This window comes from Tigriopus californicus, chromosome 7 (genome assembly GCF_007210705.1).
Source record: "Tigriopus californicus strain San Diego chromosome 7, Tcal_SD_v2.1, whole genome shotgun sequence".
Lineage (NCBI taxonomy): Eukaryota > Metazoa > Arthropoda > Copepoda > Harpacticoida > Harpacticidae > Tigriopus > Tigriopus californicus.
The window spans coordinates 15,305,832-15,323,949 of NC_081446.1; the positions used below are offsets into that span (position 1 = coordinate 15,305,832).

At 43.5% G+C, this 18,118-nt stretch overlaps 2 protein-coding genes across 2 annotated transcripts in view; one reads left to right on the plus strand and one right to left on the minus strand.

Moving 5' to 3' along the window:
• The window catches only part of LOC131883056 (exostosin-1-like), a 25,356-nt gene extending 9,314 nt beyond the window's left edge, over window positions 1-16,042 (plus strand). The window contains exons 2-5 of the mRNA XM_059230385.1: window positions 9,118-9,439; window positions 9,926-10,255; window positions 11,310-11,848; window positions 15,284-16,042. Coding sequence (XP_059086368.1) covers window positions 9,118-9,439; window positions 9,926-10,255; window positions 11,310-11,848; window positions 15,284-15,458 — 1,366 coding nt within the window. The 3' untranslated portion in view covers window positions 15,459-16,042. The remainder of the gene's footprint in view (window positions 1-9,117; window positions 9,440-9,925; window positions 10,256-11,309; window positions 11,849-15,283) is intronic.
• LOC131883057 (exosome complex component MTR3-like) lies at window positions 16,029-18,047 on the minus strand. Its single transcript, XM_059230386.1, has 5 exons — window positions 17,921-18,047; window positions 17,690-17,861; window positions 17,214-17,476; window positions 16,929-17,075; window positions 16,029-16,346 (listed from the first exon to the last, which is right to left on the minus strand). Exons 2-5 carry the CDS (start codon window positions 17,832-17,834, stop codon window positions 16,056-16,058), a joined length of 846 nt encoding a protein of 281 aa, XP_059086369.1. The 5' UTR covers window positions 17,835-17,861; window positions 17,921-18,047; the 3' UTR covers window positions 16,029-16,055.
• Window positions 18,048-18,118: the final 71 nt, after the last annotated feature.

The following is an 18,118-nucleotide window of genomic DNA, read 5'->3' on the forward strand; positions in this document are numbered from 1 at the left end:
TTTTTTAGCTTCCAGCCAGATATGCTTTCAACATCAAAGCCTTGTGTTGATATTGAGTGACCTCTTTTTTCCTTGGGGTTCTGTTTGAACAACCATTTGGACATCTAGGCCATGAAATGTGGTTTAGGGGGAAAGGATTGCACAACAGAGAGCTCTTTCGTTGAAACCCAATGTTATTAACTGGATGAGAGTCCCGTGCTTGAATTGGCAGTTCATTGGAGCTGCAATGGGCGGTTAGCTCAGATGTGTTTTTTCCCTTCAGCGATGGCCTTCATGGCCACAAAGAGAGCTGCTTAGCTCTATTGGCGTATCTATCTCATCAACACCCCATTTGTGGAAAGGCTACCAGGTCTTGCCAATGACCAGAATCAACCTTGATTTTAAATGACCTTTTTGCCATCCTATGCCTCCATGTTTTGATGCCGCCAATCGTTTGGCATGCCATGCCAGAGAAGGTGGAGGAGCAGGGAGAGCACGAACAAAATCCCCGCAATCATAAAGGCTCTTAAAGCCCATCATGGTCGTTTCCCACCCACTTTGGTTCCCAGGTCGACACGGTTACCACGGTTACTGCCTTGGTCCAATGGGTTCATTGTGGCCAAGATAAGAAATGAAAAAGTGTGTTTATGACCACCGTAAAACGAGTACTCGTACTACACGGTTGCTTGGTTTGTGGCTCAAACTTCTTCGATTTTCGTAGCAAGGGTTGAGAAGTCTGATAAATACAATATCTTGAAGTTTTTTTTTCCACAATAAACCCCTCTGGGAAAGAGTGTTGAAAAAGAAGTGTGAACACATAAAATGCCCGGGAGATATTGGTGCGAAAACGAACACCAAACTTGTGGTTCCCCACGTGTGTGCCCACGAAGGTTACGAGCCAAGTTTTCGCGGGTGCCGTGGCAACAACTTGGCAGCCCACTTTCATCGTCGCTCTTTCGCTCACCCAGCTTCATCCAAACATCAATTAATGTGCTATTACCCAAGTTTTCTTATGTGAAAAAGGGCCTTCAGACCACAAAACTACATGCCTGAGAAACGAAATCCCATCCCCCCTCCTCTCTCTCCCTTCCCCCTTTTCAAAGCCCAGCATAAATGGCTGGCTCATTAGGTCCTCTTCTTCTTTAATCAGAACTTTTTCTCTTCCCCGTCATTTAAATTTGGACCAAAGTTCCATAGGAGAGTAGAGTATTGGAAATGTTCCTGGCCAAAAAAGATGGCTCCACGAGTGCACCTCCGATTGCAACGGGCTCCAAGAATGCCTCGGGATGTCTTACGAACGACTTTTTATATGAAGGCTTGAAGGCTGTTACCCCTTGCCTTTTATGGCAACGGTCCTTGCCCATTGCCAACAGGATTAAAGTCAGGCTCATTCTAAGTAGGTGTGGTGGTGGTCCTTGCAAGGGTGCCTTGACACCGAATTCCCTATCACAATAAATTCTCACTCTTTCTCTTTTTTAAGACAATTTTCACTCTCTACAATATTCTTTTCCCTTTTTTGTCCTCTTCTTGTCTTCGAAATTTCTCAGTTTCTCTAGGGAATAATTTGCCCAAAAGAAAAGGAATTGAGGTCGCGGAGGAACCAATTGCGAATTTACTTCAAAGTACGTACCAAATAAATTGCCATGGCTAACGTCTCGAGGCATATTTTTGTTAAACTGGATCCCTCTCCAAAAAAAGACAAAACCAAAGTCGCTTTGGTTAACGTCCCTTGCATGCTCTCGTTAGTTTCTTTTTGCTTCGTCAGAGTATTGTGTTACTCATAATTCAAATTTTCACCCACATAATTCAAACTCCTCCGGAAATTTAGTGCTCACCCAGCCAGCTTGCTTTAACAGCTTAGCTTGAAAAGCTTATTGTACGTAGATATCTGTTTTTCTTACCCCATCTTCCATAGTCCCACCTGAAATGTGTTTCTTTGTATTGGAGAGGCCCTTCTTTTTGTGGGATGCTTGTTGGATATGGAGAGAACTGCTCTTTAAAAGGCGCCTTTTCCCCTCGAGCTCTAGTGTGGCGTACTAACACCGTCCGTTCATATGTAATGGAAAGTGAGAACGGCAACAATATGGAACCCCATGCCTGTAGTAAAGCTGAACAAGGCATGGATAAGAGTGTCTGAATGCCAAAGATTTGGGACGGTTGGCAGGCACTTCCTTTCCCAAAAAGAGTGGGCATGAAAGAATGATTGAAGAATGCGCGTCAACTTTCAGCCGTTTCCAACATGAACGAATACCTTTTTCACACACACCTTCTTGCCACCTTTAGCTTATTGGTTGTTATCTATAAAAGATGGAACCGCAAACTTGCGTCGTCACATGTTGTGATTTGTCATGCTCGTTGTGGTTCGTGATCCGCCGTCTCGCTCTCCTCTCTTAAGATGGGTGCCAAAGAAAAGGGCTCCAAGGTACAACTTTGTGATTGCTACTCCAAGATTGGAAAGTTTTCCACTCAAGAGTTGGCAGTGTTAGGCGTGATGTTCGGGGGTGTACGTCCTATATACAATGTGGGAATGAGCGACTCTTTTGACAAGGGAAGACTCATGAATCTGATTTGTCTCTGTAGTTGACAACTGCTCTACGAATTAACATGCAATTGCTGAAACTTTTTCCTCTTGGGGGTTTATTTCTCTTTTCTCAAGGTCAGTTGGAGACCAAATGAGTGCGGTAAAAAGAGGAGCTTCGTTAAGACTTGGGAGTCGGACCGAATCTCCAGTTGTTACTGCACAATTTCGGATTTAGGAGGATTAAGAAAGGATCAGGGGAATATTCTTACGTTTGAATTATCTTAAGAAGCTCTTCATCCTGCTCGCCAAGATCAAATGTCTCTTTTGAAATTCCTGTCACCAGTAAAGAGCCTGCTAAAGAGAAAAGCAAATACTTTGCGATGAGCCTGATAGTTCTTCCAATTTCTAGACGGATGAAGACAAATGCTTGACATATATTGACTGGCGCTGGGAGGTAGACTCCGCGGGATCTTCGTCAGTTTTGTTTACATTTTCAACAGTCTCTAACTCTCATCTGGTACTTGATCGTCGCCAACATCCAGAAGCAATAGCCAGACAACTCCAACAAGCATGAAAATCATGAATGTTTTAGTTCCACTTCCATCGTATGGGAGAGCATGAATGCATGAACTTAAGCGATCAAATGTGAATGGAACTGCTATTCAACAATTTCCATCATTTTCATGTACAGAAGTCACAACACAAAAAAACGAGAATATTTTTGCATTTACTTAGCTATTCAGACAACGTCGAATTTAGCGCGGTTTAGTGCTTTAAGATATGGCGTTAGAATGAACTTGAACGAGACTAAAACTTTCGAACAATGAAACTAAATGTGTCCATGTTTCTCTTGTTGAATTTCCCAATTTAATGTTTTTCATGTGACTCCGACTTTCCCAACATGACTGTTTTGCAACAAGACTTGCTCAAACTCGGAGGAAAAATGGACCAAGGGGTCTTCTTGCTTCACTACATTGCCTCATTGGTTGGACAAAGCGTTTAATACAAAATGGTCCATAAATGTGATGGAGCAGGAATGTAAAATTGGATTTGGAGCGTGACAAACTCGCTCACGCGCATTGTCGACAGGGCGACCAACCCGGTGTTCCGAGTGCATAATTCATTCATTTTCGTCCTTGTTTTTGATGAGGTCATCTTTTTTTAAGTATTTGGATGATAAGGTGAAGCACTTTCGTTCCTCCCAAAGGTTCAGTGCCAGAGGAACAAGATGGTATTGAGGATGCTCCTCTTGAAAGTAGATCAATCACCCTGGGGGAAAATGTTGACGCAAATTCCCAAGAGGATGGAGGCATATGATGCATTCGTCGAAGCTTTCATATTTTTCGTTGTCCTTGTCTCTTGGTACCACTTGTTCTCTGTCCTCGGGAAGACACTTTCGGGGTGAATATTTAATCACTTCCTACCAACTCCTGTTTCACGTGGTCTTGATAAAACAACTTTCTCGATTCTTTTACTTTGAAAACAAAGGCTATTTTCATTATGGAAGGTTGTGGGGAAATAGGTAATGCTAAAAATAATTCAACCTACCGTTTACGGACAGCACCTTCACGTACGTAAATAGACCCCCCCCCTCTTTTGAATAGATTTGTGTAGCCTTCAAATCCTTGGTTCCAAGTGGTTCCAAGGAGGGATCAACCTAAAGTCATGCAAGTGAACATAAACTGAACGCGTGATTCGTTTCCGTGTGTGCCCATGACGTACCATTATTGGCTATGTCACAATTTATTGGTTCACCAGGGAATTAATGCACAATGGATCAGTGCTCGGCTCTTATTTGATATTGTTCCACTGCTTCTAGTGACATTGACAATTGTCAGTTCCCAATCTACAATCAGCAATAGAAATAGGGCCCACCACTGTTTTTGTCCGTGAACTACAGGCCTTCCAGGATTGGAGGATCGAAGTGGGTCGTTTGATTGGTTGCCTCTCCTGGATTTGCCCACCGTCTTTTGGAATGAAACGCCGAAGTGTGAAATGACCACAAGGCCAGTTCTCTGTGGGTCTGAAGCAACTTTGATCCTTTTTTTCTGAAGGGGAGGACTTAGAGCACTTGGAACATTCCGGGTAATCGAGCCGAAAGTTGTACACTTTCAAGTATGAGTGGCCTGCACGAGATTGCTCTAGCCTCGTTTTGTCAAGGGTACCTTAAAGTGCCAGATATAAATGGAACAACTCCAAATGTCAATGCCGTCAAAAGAATTGCCTTGGCTGTCGTTTATATCCTGGAGTCGGTTTGGCCTTTGTCTTCTATGTTGAGAAAGACCATGGTCTGTGAGAGACTTTGAGGGAGTCCGAGTGCCATCCCAAGACTCGGATTTCATGTCCCTTCATGGAACAAAGAGACTTCCCCATTACTTAACGTAATCCAATAGATCTTGAGACTCTTCTGCCAAAAAATGTCTCCATCCGATGCTCGTTCTTACGACATGTGAAAGTCGAAATTGTGACTGGTCCTTGGAACACATGAATGAATGATGATGATGAAGATGCCAGCAAATGTTCGATATGCTTGAAAAGGCCCGAGGAAGTGAAGTTCCATCTTCCTCTTTTGATTGAATCGTCTTCGGAACACCGTAGAGTTTTTGAATTCAAGGATGCTGTACACAAGTATAGTTTCTTTTCCAGACACAACATCAGCTTTTTTTCTGGCTGGAATTCCAATGACATTTTCATCACTGGAAGATATTTCAGATTTGTTCCGAGAGTTAGTTTGTTGTGCATGTGGAGTCTATTATTTGAGAACTCTACTTCACACGAACATTCACTTGGTGTACCATGTGTACCTACATACTACAAATGTCTTCATCATACTAGGCTATGAACTCGTAATAGTAACGACTATTCCTTGCCGTCTTTGCACACAAAGGCATTTTCATGTTCCACTTGATACTCTCGGAGCACATTCGGTTTTTTTTTTCTCTCTCGCCGTGAGCACTTTTTGACTGTTCTGTCCCATTCCCAGCGATCCTGAATTTTCTCATGACTTTCGTCGGATAATGGTCGTCATACTAGTAGTTTCCTTTGCCTTCCGAACTAAGCTACCAAGGGTCCATTATTTGGCGAGCCTGTCTCATGTGAAAGATACATTTAATGGAAAAAGTCGGAAAGGGGGAGATTGATCTTATCAATACTGTCAGGTCAAAGGGAGATTCTCGGAATATGTTTTGACACGAGGGAAACATTGAATACTAATATTGATATTAGCCTCCTCGGTTCCAGTCGAGCAATGCCAATATGGGTCCATGAACTAACTGGCAGAGGTTGAGGCAGACTTTGAATGAGGTCAAGCAGCAATAAGACCCGAATCTTTCCTAATTCGCTGACGTGACTCTGACGCGAGATCCTGGGATTTGTTTTTATTGCCGCATTCCGATTCTTGGCCTTATTTGGCTTAGATACACACCAAGCTACTAAGGCTCAGTGTGTTTCACGTACCACCTTGGATGGCCGGGCCTTCGTTCAGTTTAATTAGCAATGGGGAAGCGGAAAAAAGCCATAGGGCCATCTCGAACTTCGCCTGCATGTGGGATCTGGATGAGACGGACTGCTTTCCGGATTAGAGTCTGAAAATCTGATATTTCCGTCCCAATTGAGCCTTCTTGCCTTTGTGTACAGGAAGAGCAAAATCGTGAGGGAGAGACGAAAAAGGAGGGAAAAAGTTGAAACGCGTCTTGACTTTAATTAGATCAGCCTAGAATGTTTCTGTTCTCGATATAATTACCAGATGTGCTGCTCTATCCCGTGCAAAGTTTGGCAAGAGTGTTTGAACTTTTTGTCCCGCCTCGGTTTTCCGTCTCCAAAGTGGCTCCGGTTCTTCTCAGGCCTTCTCAGTCCTAAATGAGGTTCACTTTCCCTGTATCGACATTTGACTACTTTTCTAGAAGCCACAACTCACATGGCACCAAGTCGAATTTGCTCCCATCCTCTCCAGGAGTGAAGAAGTCCTGTGTTGAATTCTGAAGGTTCAAGAATGAATGAGGCCTGGGAATCCCAACTGAACAATTAAGTAGGGCCAACCCAAGAGTATGATGGAAGGTACAGGAGCCAAATAGTAGTGTGCTCCTAATAACTATTATATACCCTAGAAAGAAGCAGATCCTTGTCAGTCCTTTTATAATAATCGGTTGCCTAGCTGGCATTGTCACGAACCAGTACTCAGACCTCAAAGACCTGAATGACCCTCTCTTATCGGGGACCATTTTCCCCGACTGCCTTTTGAATGGTTATGCGCAAATGCAGATAAGACAAGCCAACATAACCTAAGAAAATGGTGACGGTTTGGTGCAGTCTTCTCCTGACTTCGACCGGGTACCTGTCAAGTTCCAAAGATTTCTTCTATGGTTGACTTGAGAGTTTTTCCTCACAGACAGTGGAACGAACAAAATGATCTCATCGCCAAACAAGCCTTTTTGCCAAGGTTGCAAAGCGGAGCCGGCCGAGTCGTTCTGAGACAATCAATCGCGAAAACTCGCCTGTCTTTTTCACTCTTGAAGTTTGTCATTTTTGCAAGATTTAGATTTGAATGAGTTTCTCCTCAACATCTCTGGAGAATCCTAGGCACCCTCTCAAACCAACGTCTTTGTGAGAACCTTACAAAAAGCGTTGTAATTTGTTTCGCTACATGACACAAGTTTGTCTTTCCCTGTCTTTTGATGCCAATGGGCAACAAGATGATTCTTCATTCAATCAGATTTCTGGTTGGCATGACCTTGATCTCACGAGGTCCTCCGAGGCTTGAGTTAGTTGGTTGGTTGGCTAGCTGGCTTGCTTCAAACCGGAAATGGCTAGTTTTCTCCTATTTGCACATCTCATTATGCAAAGAGGGAAAAAGTGTATCGGAATCCGATGTTTAAGGCTCACAAGGAAGCGCTTTAGCCATTTGCTAGTTTTTGGATTAACCCATGTAAACTGAGCCAAGACTCGATCCTTTTCAAGCCCATCTGACGAGCTTTGGCCGGCTCGTATTGTTGACAAAGGATCACGTCACGAAAATTCTGGAAAGAAATCCCATTGGCAAACTCCTTCCTCGTTTGATGCATGCCTCTTTCGCTCTGAAAACTTGATTAGAACGCCAGAACATAACAGTCTTAGCGTACGTATGCCTACGTAGGCCGTCGATTGGATCTGCTCGCTTTGGTTGACAGATGAAAAGAGGATGTTTCTACATTTTTTTTAGCAGGAATCACCACAGCTCCATGTTCAGATATTTGACTGCCATAAGAACTTTTGGCGCTCTACATACGTCCATAGCTTGGACTTCTGCGCAACTTGTTCATCTTGTATAGCCCGCGGATTTTCTTGGGAAGCCTAACAGGCTAAGCAAATATTGAATTAAGGGCTGCTTGAGCAACGAGTAATGAATGCAGCGGAGCGATCCCAAGTTTTGTGGGGGAATCAAGTTATGTAGTGCTCTTATGTTCCAAGGATGACCACGGAGACGTATTTTAGAGTTCAATGGGAAGTTGAAGACCCATGGGAATTGGTTTAAAACTTGTTCTCCTATTCAGTCAATCCCTTATCTCTCTGGCTTTCGCTCTCTCCGTACTTTTCTCCGATCAAGTTCGATCCATGAGCAAGTTAAAGAACGGATGGATCTTCTTTTGATCTGCGAGTTCCTTCCGTTGAATTCAGAGCGCGAAATCGTAGACACGATCCACGATTTTTCATGCCACATCCGCTCTTTTTAAGTGACTAAAAAATCCTCTGAGGCTTTGCCCTATCTTTAAATTGGCAACAAAGATGGTCGTTCAGAATTGTTCATTTCCTAAAGAGACCCTATGATTTGTGATTCCAAGAAAGCTTTCAAGTACCGAAAATTCTGCTTTCGTAACCTAACATGTCAATAATTTCTCTGAGCTTCACAGAAAATTGAATTTTATGAGATTTGGAAAAGGACAGACAAGATGTTTCCAAGAAAAGCAACTGAACTTGATTTTAATCCCAACGAGGTCTCAACTTTATCCAGCCCTCGCAAGTCTGCGAATCAAAAGTTTTTCAATCTCAAAGCTGACACATTGCAAGCTTTGTCTCTCGCCCGACTTTCCATAATTTGTCATTTTCGGCCTCAGGTTCATGCAATGTCGTTGTATTTTTTTTCATATCTTCTTTCCTCAGTCTCCGTCCCAAATGACAAGTCTCGTTTAGGAAGGTGGGAAGAACTAAAACGTCTCAATTACCGTGTCGTCTGTCTCTCTGCAGTTCTTCAGTTAACCCTGGATGAAGATAAAGACTGAAGCCTCTGAAGTATGGTACTTTAGATACAAATGTTTAGGGTGGAGCTCATGCTGTCTCACTTAAGTCGGATGACATAGACATCGTAAAACTCATTTATGCACCCCTCGTCACCAACGTTTAATGTACGTAGTAAACGGCTAGTTGGTGCTCCAATTTCCCCCCTTTCCGTGAAAGCGAGGGCAAAGAGTCGAGAAATCGACAAAAAAGGTCTCGCCCCAAACAGAGAGAGAGAGAGAGACAGTTCTTCTTGACATCTCATGTGCCACGAGCCGCCCACGAGCCGCCCACGAGCCGCCCACGAGCGAGCAATGCATTGCGAAGTGGAGCTGAGTTTTGACATTTGCGCCTCTTTTTGGTTTCAGATGGGATTACGATCTCCTCCTGTCCAACTCGACGTTCTGCATGGTTCCTCGGGGTCGGCGATTGGGGTCATTTCGGTTCATCGAGACCTTGCAAGCTGGCTGTGTGCCAGTGCTGCTCTCCAACGGTTGGCAGTTACCCTTTGGGGAGGTTATCGATTGGTCTGCGGCTATCATCGATGCGGATGAGCGACTTCTGATGCAAGTGCCCGAGATCCTGCATTCCGTGCCTCCGGCCAAGATCTTTGCCATGCGTCAACAGACCCAGATGTTTTGGGATCGATACCTCAGCTCGGTGGAAAAGATCGTCATGACCACTCTGGAGGTGAGAAAAATGAGCGCCCCCTTGATGTCGAACGCAACTCGGCATGGGAACCCAAATGTGGATAAATGTAATTGAAACGCCCCCTGGAGAGAACCGATGCTTTCCAATTTGGATGTGCATGAACAGAGGTTCGAAGATCAGATGGTGGAGAAGGGGAAAAAAAGCAATTTTCTGGCCCGTGTTCCCGCTTTTGCACACTGGTGTAAGCATTTCAGTACTTTCTGGGAGCGAGCTGTGATGGAAAAATATGCAGGGGCCCCTGAATTTCTCATCTCTGCATGTGATTTATTCCCTTTGTGAAAATGCCTCTCTTGCAACGGAGGCTTTCTTCAAAAAATGGACCATTTTCAAGCGGAGGGAATGGTATGAATGTCATGAATCTGGTCTCATACCCTTGAATGCAATACTTGAGGGAGAACTGAATCCAATTTGGTTCTTACTTAAACTGTGGCCGGGTCTTAATTGGTCTCTTCTTCTTTGTTCTAGATTGTTCATGATCGCATTCGTTCCCACCAAGCTCGTGATGGGCTCATTTGGAATTCTGACCCAGGCGCACTCCTTGTCCGCTCGCCTGACTTTGCTGATTCTATTTCGCAATTCCCCTTTGAGCACTTCAGGCTAGATTCATCCAGATATTTGTCTCCAAACTCCTCCTCCTCCTCCTCCTCCTCATTGACGACCAGGGAAGGCCACAGTGACGGGTTGGTCAAGAACTTTACCGCTGTGATATTCACCCAATTACCCAACCCAACCTTCCCCAATGCGCCCATTTTTCGACTCATCCGGAACATCTCACGAAGTCCTTTCGTGGCGAAGGTATGCACACGAGTTTAATATTTCCTTTGTGAACTGATTGGAGTCCTCGAAATGGTCTACGGAGCTCGTGTTCGGACAAGCACTTCGATCTAAATGACAAATTCGATCAGGTGCCGGGTTTACAAGTCCATCTTTGATAGCAAAACTGGTGGACAATGACGAGCTCTTTCCTCACTTGATGAATAGTTTTTTCCCCGTCCACCGGTCCATCAGAGGCTGAACAACCCTTCCCATCCAAGGCAATGACCAAAGAGCTCGTGGCAAGAACGAAGACGGATCACCAAAGAGCCAAACTTTTTTCTCCATCAAGCTGAAAGTCTGGAGGGGTGTGTACTCGATATGCTAATTTATTCTCCTCCCAAAGGCAGAAGACTGTCCAAAGTTTCTATTGCTGAGGGAGGAACTGCAAGTAATACGGGAGAGCTTCTCGAGTGGGAAAAGGATAGGAGTTCTCTCTTGGACTTGCAATAATGTGAGTGGTCTTTCATGAAAGGTCGAAGCAAAGGACAAAGTTCCATTAAAATGGTTTGAGATGCTCAGACCCATCAAGCCCTGGCGAACCAACATAATGCCCAGGGGTTTGTGATGAGGCATGTCTTCCATTGAGAGAGGTACTTCCGTCCATGCTCCTTGCTACAAATGTTGCACAAACTTTGGGTGCCTCATTTAATTGGTGTTGACACACAGACTCACAGTGAGGCGGTGGGCGGACTCGGGCGGTGAAAGGCATTCTTGGATGCAATTGTACATGGACCGAAAAGTTAGAATTTGGTTTGTAATGAATTGAACAAAGTGCCAATGATTTAGTATGTTGGCTGTTAAGAAAATAGTTTCCAGTGACTGAGTGGGATCATCGAGGAGTGTCATTTTATCTTTCGAGTCTTGAGATCAAGGGTGTTCAAACAGCTAAGTGTTCCTCTCCGAAGATGAAAGATTGGAGGACCTTCTGTTCCCTGTTCGTTTTGTGTTTTAAATGGCGTTTTGAGACACCCTATGGCTTGGCACACAATTTCAATCAGGATTTTCTCAGAGTTATTTTCGCTTTTATTTCTAGATTCTGGTGTTATGGTCTTCGAAAAGCACGCAGGGCCCACCACCATTGAACAAATGGCCAACACTTCCGAGAAACATCTTGCAAATCAAGGTTCTCCCTCCAGGTTCTTCACCAAACGAACGGTTTCAAATGCTTCCAGAAGTCGAAACCAATGCAATCTTGTCGTTAAATGATGACTCAATACTCACCACGGATGAGATAGACTTTGCATTCCACGTATGGAACATGTTTCCCGATCGTATTGTGGGATATCCAGCAAGGTCACACTATTGGAATGTTCTCAAAAACCAATGGTCGTTTTCGTCCAAATGGACCAACGACTACTCTATGGTGCTCACAAGCGGCGCCTTCTACCATCGATATTACCATTACCTTTACTCAGAGACACTCTCCCCGGTGATGCTGAAGACAGTTGAGCAATCTGGGATTTGTGAGGATATTCTCATGAATTTCTTGGTCAGCCATGTTACAAAACGATGCCCTATCAAATTGAGCCAGAGAGGTCAAATCAAGGCTGTGATAAATAACCCAGTGAACAGGTGAGTGACTCTCAATTACTTTGGGCGCTTATAAAATAACATCTAGGCGTTGTCCTCGTCGTTCTGGTTGGCATCCTTTGTGGAGACAAGCAAGGAAGGCCGTATCATTCCATAAATTGAAATCCCCAAGGATGAGATGGCCCAAGATGTCATGCACACAATGTCCAATGTCGAGAGAGAGAGAGAGTGTGTGTGTGTGTGTGAGAGAGAGAGAGTGAGGGAGAGGCACTGACGGTACCCTCCTGCGAGCTAATATTTTGCCCACAATATCAAGATTTATCACCCGTTTGGAAAAAGTAGAGGCAATAGAAGGCTGGCAGGAAGGCAGGGTGAAGTTTGAATGTATCGTTCTCGGTGGTGCTCACTCGGTCCACGAGAAGAAAACGAATTATCTTCACCTCGCCTTCACTCACAAAAACTGGTTTCATTTCTTGGAAATGAAGTTTTTGTTTTTGGGATCGACAGAGAAGTTTCCCTCCTCCCCCCTCCGTTGTTCTCCTTTCCGTTGTGGCTGGTTAAGCTCCTTCAAGTTTTTGGCGCGGAAATTGTTTTCATGGCAGCGGGCAAGGGGGAGCCCAAACGGCCTAAAAGATCAGCACAGACAGATTGCCGGGAAAAAATGGGCTGAAACTGGAAACAGAAACTTTCGGATTAGCTTCCTCTTTTGACGCCTGGATATCAATGTCAAATGAGATGGAACGAGGAACTTCTCATCATCTCTCCATTGAGTTATACGTATCTTGTTTCCCTCTAATATTTCAGAGGTTTTTTCCCCATTTTGGTTCTCGAAAAACTGAATAGAAAGAAACGCAAGAGGAAGAGGTCGCCTCTTTCAGTGATTACGTACCTACTGCATCAGGTTGCTTGGGGGGGAAGGTAATCCAAATGGAGAGGGCAATTGGTTTTCTCCTTCTCGTTGATTTCTCTATTAAAGGTCGATTGGCCTCCAACGATGGCTTGGCAAGTTCGGTAAGACTTGCTCGACATCTGGAAATTGCAGGCTTTTCCTCTGCTTTCTCTCTTTCGATTGGTTGGGCCCTTAGATTGTTGGTCCTCTACCAATGGTTCTAAAGCCTGTCAAGCTTGGGACCAAATGGAAGGTCGAAACTCTTGAAAAGAAGGCCATTCAATTCGCCCTTTCCATCATGACGAACCAACTAGATTTGAGCCTTTCAGAATATAATGAGATCCCGTGAGACCACATCGTTAACTCCGGATTACCTCGAATTCCTAATCAGATCTGAAAACTTTTCTGGTGACGCTTAACATACATGACTGTTTCCCGATCATTTCCCATTCCGATTTTGAGGCATGTTGGGCGGCATTTTTGCCTCACTGAATGGGCATCAATGAGTTTAGTTCTTGCGTCTATTATTGATGTACCTTAATTGTTTGTTTCTTCGTTTGTCTTTTTTTCTTTACCCTTTATTCATTTCTTCCCAAGGTTTTGGAAGGGTTCATCAATAAAACAAAACCGTGTCCGAACATGTTACCTTGTCTGTTGGAACACCCACTTTACAATTAAAAGTGTTGGGGCTAGTCTGACATATATCAAACTCGTACAGGTCCTTTGATTTTTCGCCAAGTCCGGACTCGGGGGTCCGGCTAAAGACTTGAATTCTAGACATACAACATTAACATCAGATTTTTATTGAACGGAATAGCGTAATTGCAAAACTTGGTTGTTGCTTCAAGTGTTTCTCGTTTGTTCCCGCCACACGCCATTAAGGTTGGTCTGAATTTAAAAATATGGGTGAACAATACCACATGAAATCATGATATCCTTGAGTTAATTTCTGAAGAAATATAAAAGTACAATGAAAAAAAAATTAAAACTCTCTATGTAAAGACTCCAGCCCAACCAATTTCTCCTAATTCGATTTAACTCGTATTTGAGTCCGGACGTACCCCAGCACTTGTAATGAACTATCGTTTTTTAAGAAGAAGGCAATGATTTTTGTCTCACAGTTGCGAGTTTTGGCGGCTTAAATTTAGGCCATTGATTGCGGCGACATTTACGTCAGAGGTCTGTCGATATGTGATATTAAGCGCTTTGGAATATTGTTAATGTCCGTTAAAGATTTGGCTGAGCAGTGCGAATGTTTTGTCTTTAACATGAGCGGATTTCAATTCAGTCGAGCATGGGAGTTGGCTTTCAGACTTCGAGAGAAACATATTGTAAATGCCAGTTGTAGAAGGTTGAACGAATTTTATGTGATACAGTCAAAACGGATTTCTAATCCAATCAGAAACTGCAATGCTGACTCACTCAACCATTCAAAACTTGAACCTCGATAACTGTACCTCCCTGTTGCACGAGTTTAACTTTGCCTGCCAAGATCGAGGACTTCCCAGACTACGACCAAATGGCAGGGTGTGTCCAAGCTTCCGTTTGGAACCTTGTACAATTTCAGACACATGCTAAGAGTTAATGACCCGCAAAAGACATGCATTAATTTATATTTTTCTGTCACATCTTGTTATCTCATAATTGGATTTAGACTGAGAGAGAACGTGAAGAAACGCTAGAGTTAGGCATCACCCTCGGAACTGTAAGAACGCTTCTGGATTATTCACAATGAAGTGATCAGGGCTTGAGTAACGTTACCGGTAAACGAATCACTTTTCTTCAAAACTAACGGTAATGGAACGGGTTTTTTGCCCCGTCGGTTACCGCTACTTTCTTCTCTTTTAAACGAGCGAAAGAAATAATGTATAAATATTTCGTCTCTGATTTTTTTTAAAAAGTTCCCTCTTAAGGGGGAGACTGGAAGTAGTGCCCCGGTTTGATTCTCTTCCCCGATCTTTCTCATGGAAACTTTTAGACGCTAACCACACCCACAGACCAATTGAACCAATCTAATACGGACTACGACACTGCCTATCGGAATTACATACGGACGATATGATGGCTAGCTTCACTGGCCGGGCGAGGTTTACCCTTCGGACCCTAGCACCCCAAATGCAAAAAATTGCATTGACTTGCGTGCTAGTGATAGGATCGATTAATAATCACGAGAGGCTGCGACTAAGGTGATCAATTTACATTTCTGTGACGTATGACATCACTAGTTATATGACGGAAACCTATAAGTTAGCCTCGAAGGATAACCCTGATTTTCCTTGCGTCAAACTAACAAAATGTCAAAATGTTTAGTAAAAGTGAACAAAAGATTAAAACCAATGTTTCCCTTATTATTTTTTCTAAGCTTTAAAAAATCGTAAAAAAACGGGGTTTTTTTTGTGTTTTTGTTTTTTTCAGTTTTAGTTTTTTTTTTTAAAGAAACGTTAACGCGATTTTTTTCGAATAAAGCTGTGGTAATGATCCTATTTATCTTTGTATCAAAGCCAGCCAGACTAAAGTACACATTGATAAGCCATATGTATGTCAATCAGGAAGACTATCCTTAAGTTTCATTACTTGATGCCTTCCAGGCCGTCGTGGACCAATCCCGAAGCCTTCCACGAACGTCAGAACTGCATGAACACCTTCGCCAGCCTTTTTGGATACATGCCTCTGAAGAAATCGAAGCTACGTTTGGATCCCGTTCTCTTCAAGGACCAGGTGGCCAACACTCGGAAGAAGTACCGCCAAATGGAACTCAACTGACAATGGAATCAGCTTCAATGTGTTTTTTATTCGTGTTATACACTGAACTTGTTGCTGTTCCTGAGCAAATCAAAACTCTAGCCAATTCTAAACAAGCCCGAATGCGAAACAACGGTCAAAATCCTTCAAAATGACCCACACCAAAATGTCAGAGGAGCCTCTTGAAGTTGCCTCTGGAAGTTGCCTCTGATAAGGGCGAAGGCGTGGACACTTCTTAGTAATAATTCAATGCAAAATAAAGCTTTCCGTAAAAAGGCTATTGGAAACGGCAAACACCCTAACCAAGATCTCAAGACTATCTTTCCTCAATTTCCATTATCGGTCTGGAAATAAAGTTCTAACACGCTTGCTTGGCAAATTGCTGGCCATTTTTGATCTGTTCAATGTTGTTCTAAACATTAACCGTCACAAACTATCCATGAATTGATCGTGATTATTGATTAACCATATTTGGAAGTGTTATCCAGTTGTGGATCTGTTATTCGAATCGATGTATGTTCAGAATCTAGCAACTAGAAATTTTATATCTTCTATGACACTTTGTATTCCTGACAAAAACTCACGAATAAATTCTTTCAAACGGAGTTTTATTTCGCATTATTCATGTTGTCGATGTGATTTGGTTTGAATTTTCAGGGACTCCAATAAACAACACTGGACGTTGGGTAAGAAGCCCTTGCACTTCTTCATCAGCAATTCGACATCTTGATCGATCTGGTCCACCGTAATGATTCCCTCATGCTGATAAGCCACCAACTGATCTAACGAAGGCTGGTAACCAATGGTCAAGAGCGAAGCATGACCCTCCGAATCCAGATCACAACCTTCGCTGGCGCCCAATTCTTCATTGAGTGTAGGGTCAACCAGAATCAGATCGTTTTTACGACACTAAAAGCGAGCAGGGCAGACAACGATAAGGGCTGAATTCTTTCCGGCTTAATATGGCAAAACTAATTCTTCGAATGTTTGATTGTGTCTTGAATGTTTATTTCCAAGGCATGACTCTCGACTTGCCCTTATAGTAAAAGCAAAATGCTCGTTACGAATTTCGCTAAGTTTTCGAACGATTTGCTTCATCTAACTAAGATCTAAACGTGAAAAAAATAGCTCCAGGAAGTTATTTTTCTTGAGAGAAATCATTTGGAAAACCCAAACACAAAGTTACATTTCTCAAACTACTGCCTCTTTCATGAGTATTAGGGTTAATTTCCGTCAAAACTCAGCGAAAAATAGTACCAACGAATGCCACCCACGTATTCAAGTCTACCAATTTGACTCATTTTGATTAGGGCTATTCGAAGCAATGTCGAGAAGCATTCGGGTTATCAACAAAACTATAAGGAATGCTTATTCACATCCTTATTAGTCAAGTAGGACACCTTTCAAATTTGATCCCCGAACTCCACCACAGATCCGCTTTAACGGCGATGAACCAGTAGACGGTGAAAAAAAAAAAAGAGGACTACTTACCAAAGAAGCGCCCAAAACCAGGTCGAACATCTGTATGGAGGCATTGGCCAAAGCTAAACCCGCAGCGGTGATGGCCGCAGCTAAAACCGATCCATCGTCTTCCAATACGCGGACATACACGTCAATTTGAGACTTGGGATACAAATGCTGCAATATCAAGGTAGTCAGGTTTTAGAACCTCGTGAACGAGGACCAGCTTATCCCGAACAAAGCTGTCTAGGTATGCCATTCGGTTTCTGACCTGAAAGTGTCAGCAAAATTAGGTTTGAGCTGAAAATATCGTACCAAACAAACGGCCGCTTGTAAGGCGCCCTCGAGCACCAGACTGAGTTCCTTTTCGGTGGGTTGGGCTTCAAAGGCTGAACTGATGCGATGACGCGGGTGAGCGAAGGGGGCGGAGCGGAATTCTACGGAGAGCACGCCCTTGAGCGAGAAATCCGAGCGCCGGGGGATCTCCCTGGGACCAAATACGGAGCACAACAATTTGGTTTGACCTTGTTCCACATAGGCAGAGCCTTGGGCATTAGACAATAAGCCCGTTTTCAGGACTAAAAAGAACCAACGAGTTCAGAGAGAGGATATGTGTCGTGCATGAGCCAAGTCCATTCAAGTGTGGTAAATCTATGTACATGATACTAAATGCGATTCTGACATGAATTGGCTCACATCACTTGAAATAGTGAGGCGCCCACTGACTTTCCGTGGCTTTAGGTTTACTTGGCACAACTTAAACGAATCATCCAAACTGATTTGCATCTCACACAGGGGTCTGATGTTCATCGATGACTTGGGAGGCTGAGGGGTGGGTCCAGGCGTGGAACCCGTCAAGATGTCGTGATAACTGTAGGCCCCATCCGGACCCGTAAAACGACGCGGGTCATTTCGGCTGGTGGAGCTGGAAAACATGATGCCAAACCAGCCTAAGTGCGCACCCTGAAGAATGTGAGTGAGTGAGTGGGAAGAACTTATTCGTGTATTTATTTACACCTCACAAGAAAAAAATATCCGCATGTGACGGAATGGGTCAGGAAGCTGTGGGTGAATCCCAAGGTTTGTTATGATTTTTTCGACTCGTTGCGTGCATCGGCGTTATTGTCTAACTCATTTTCTTCGGTATCCGAGACCATAGGTTTTGTTATTCATGAATGGGATATTTCGTTCATAAAGAGATTTCAGAGAACAGAATTTGA

What these genes read in the sequence shown, in the direction of transcription:
- LOC131883057 (XM_059230386.1), bottom strand. Translation starts at nt 17,834, where the DNA reads ATGTTTTCCAGCTCCACCAGCCGAAATGACCCGCGTCGTTTTACGGGT. An exon ending in GATGAACATCAGACCCCTGT is followed by an intron (nt 17,477 to 17,689) that starts GTGAGATGCAAA and finishes GGTTCTTTTTAG; the next exon opens with TCCTGAAAACGGGCTTATTG. An exon ending in TACAAGCGGCCGTTTGTTTG is followed by an intron (nt 17,076 to 17,213) that starts GTACGATATTTT and finishes TTGATATTGCAG; the next exon opens with CATTTGTATCCCAAGTCTCA.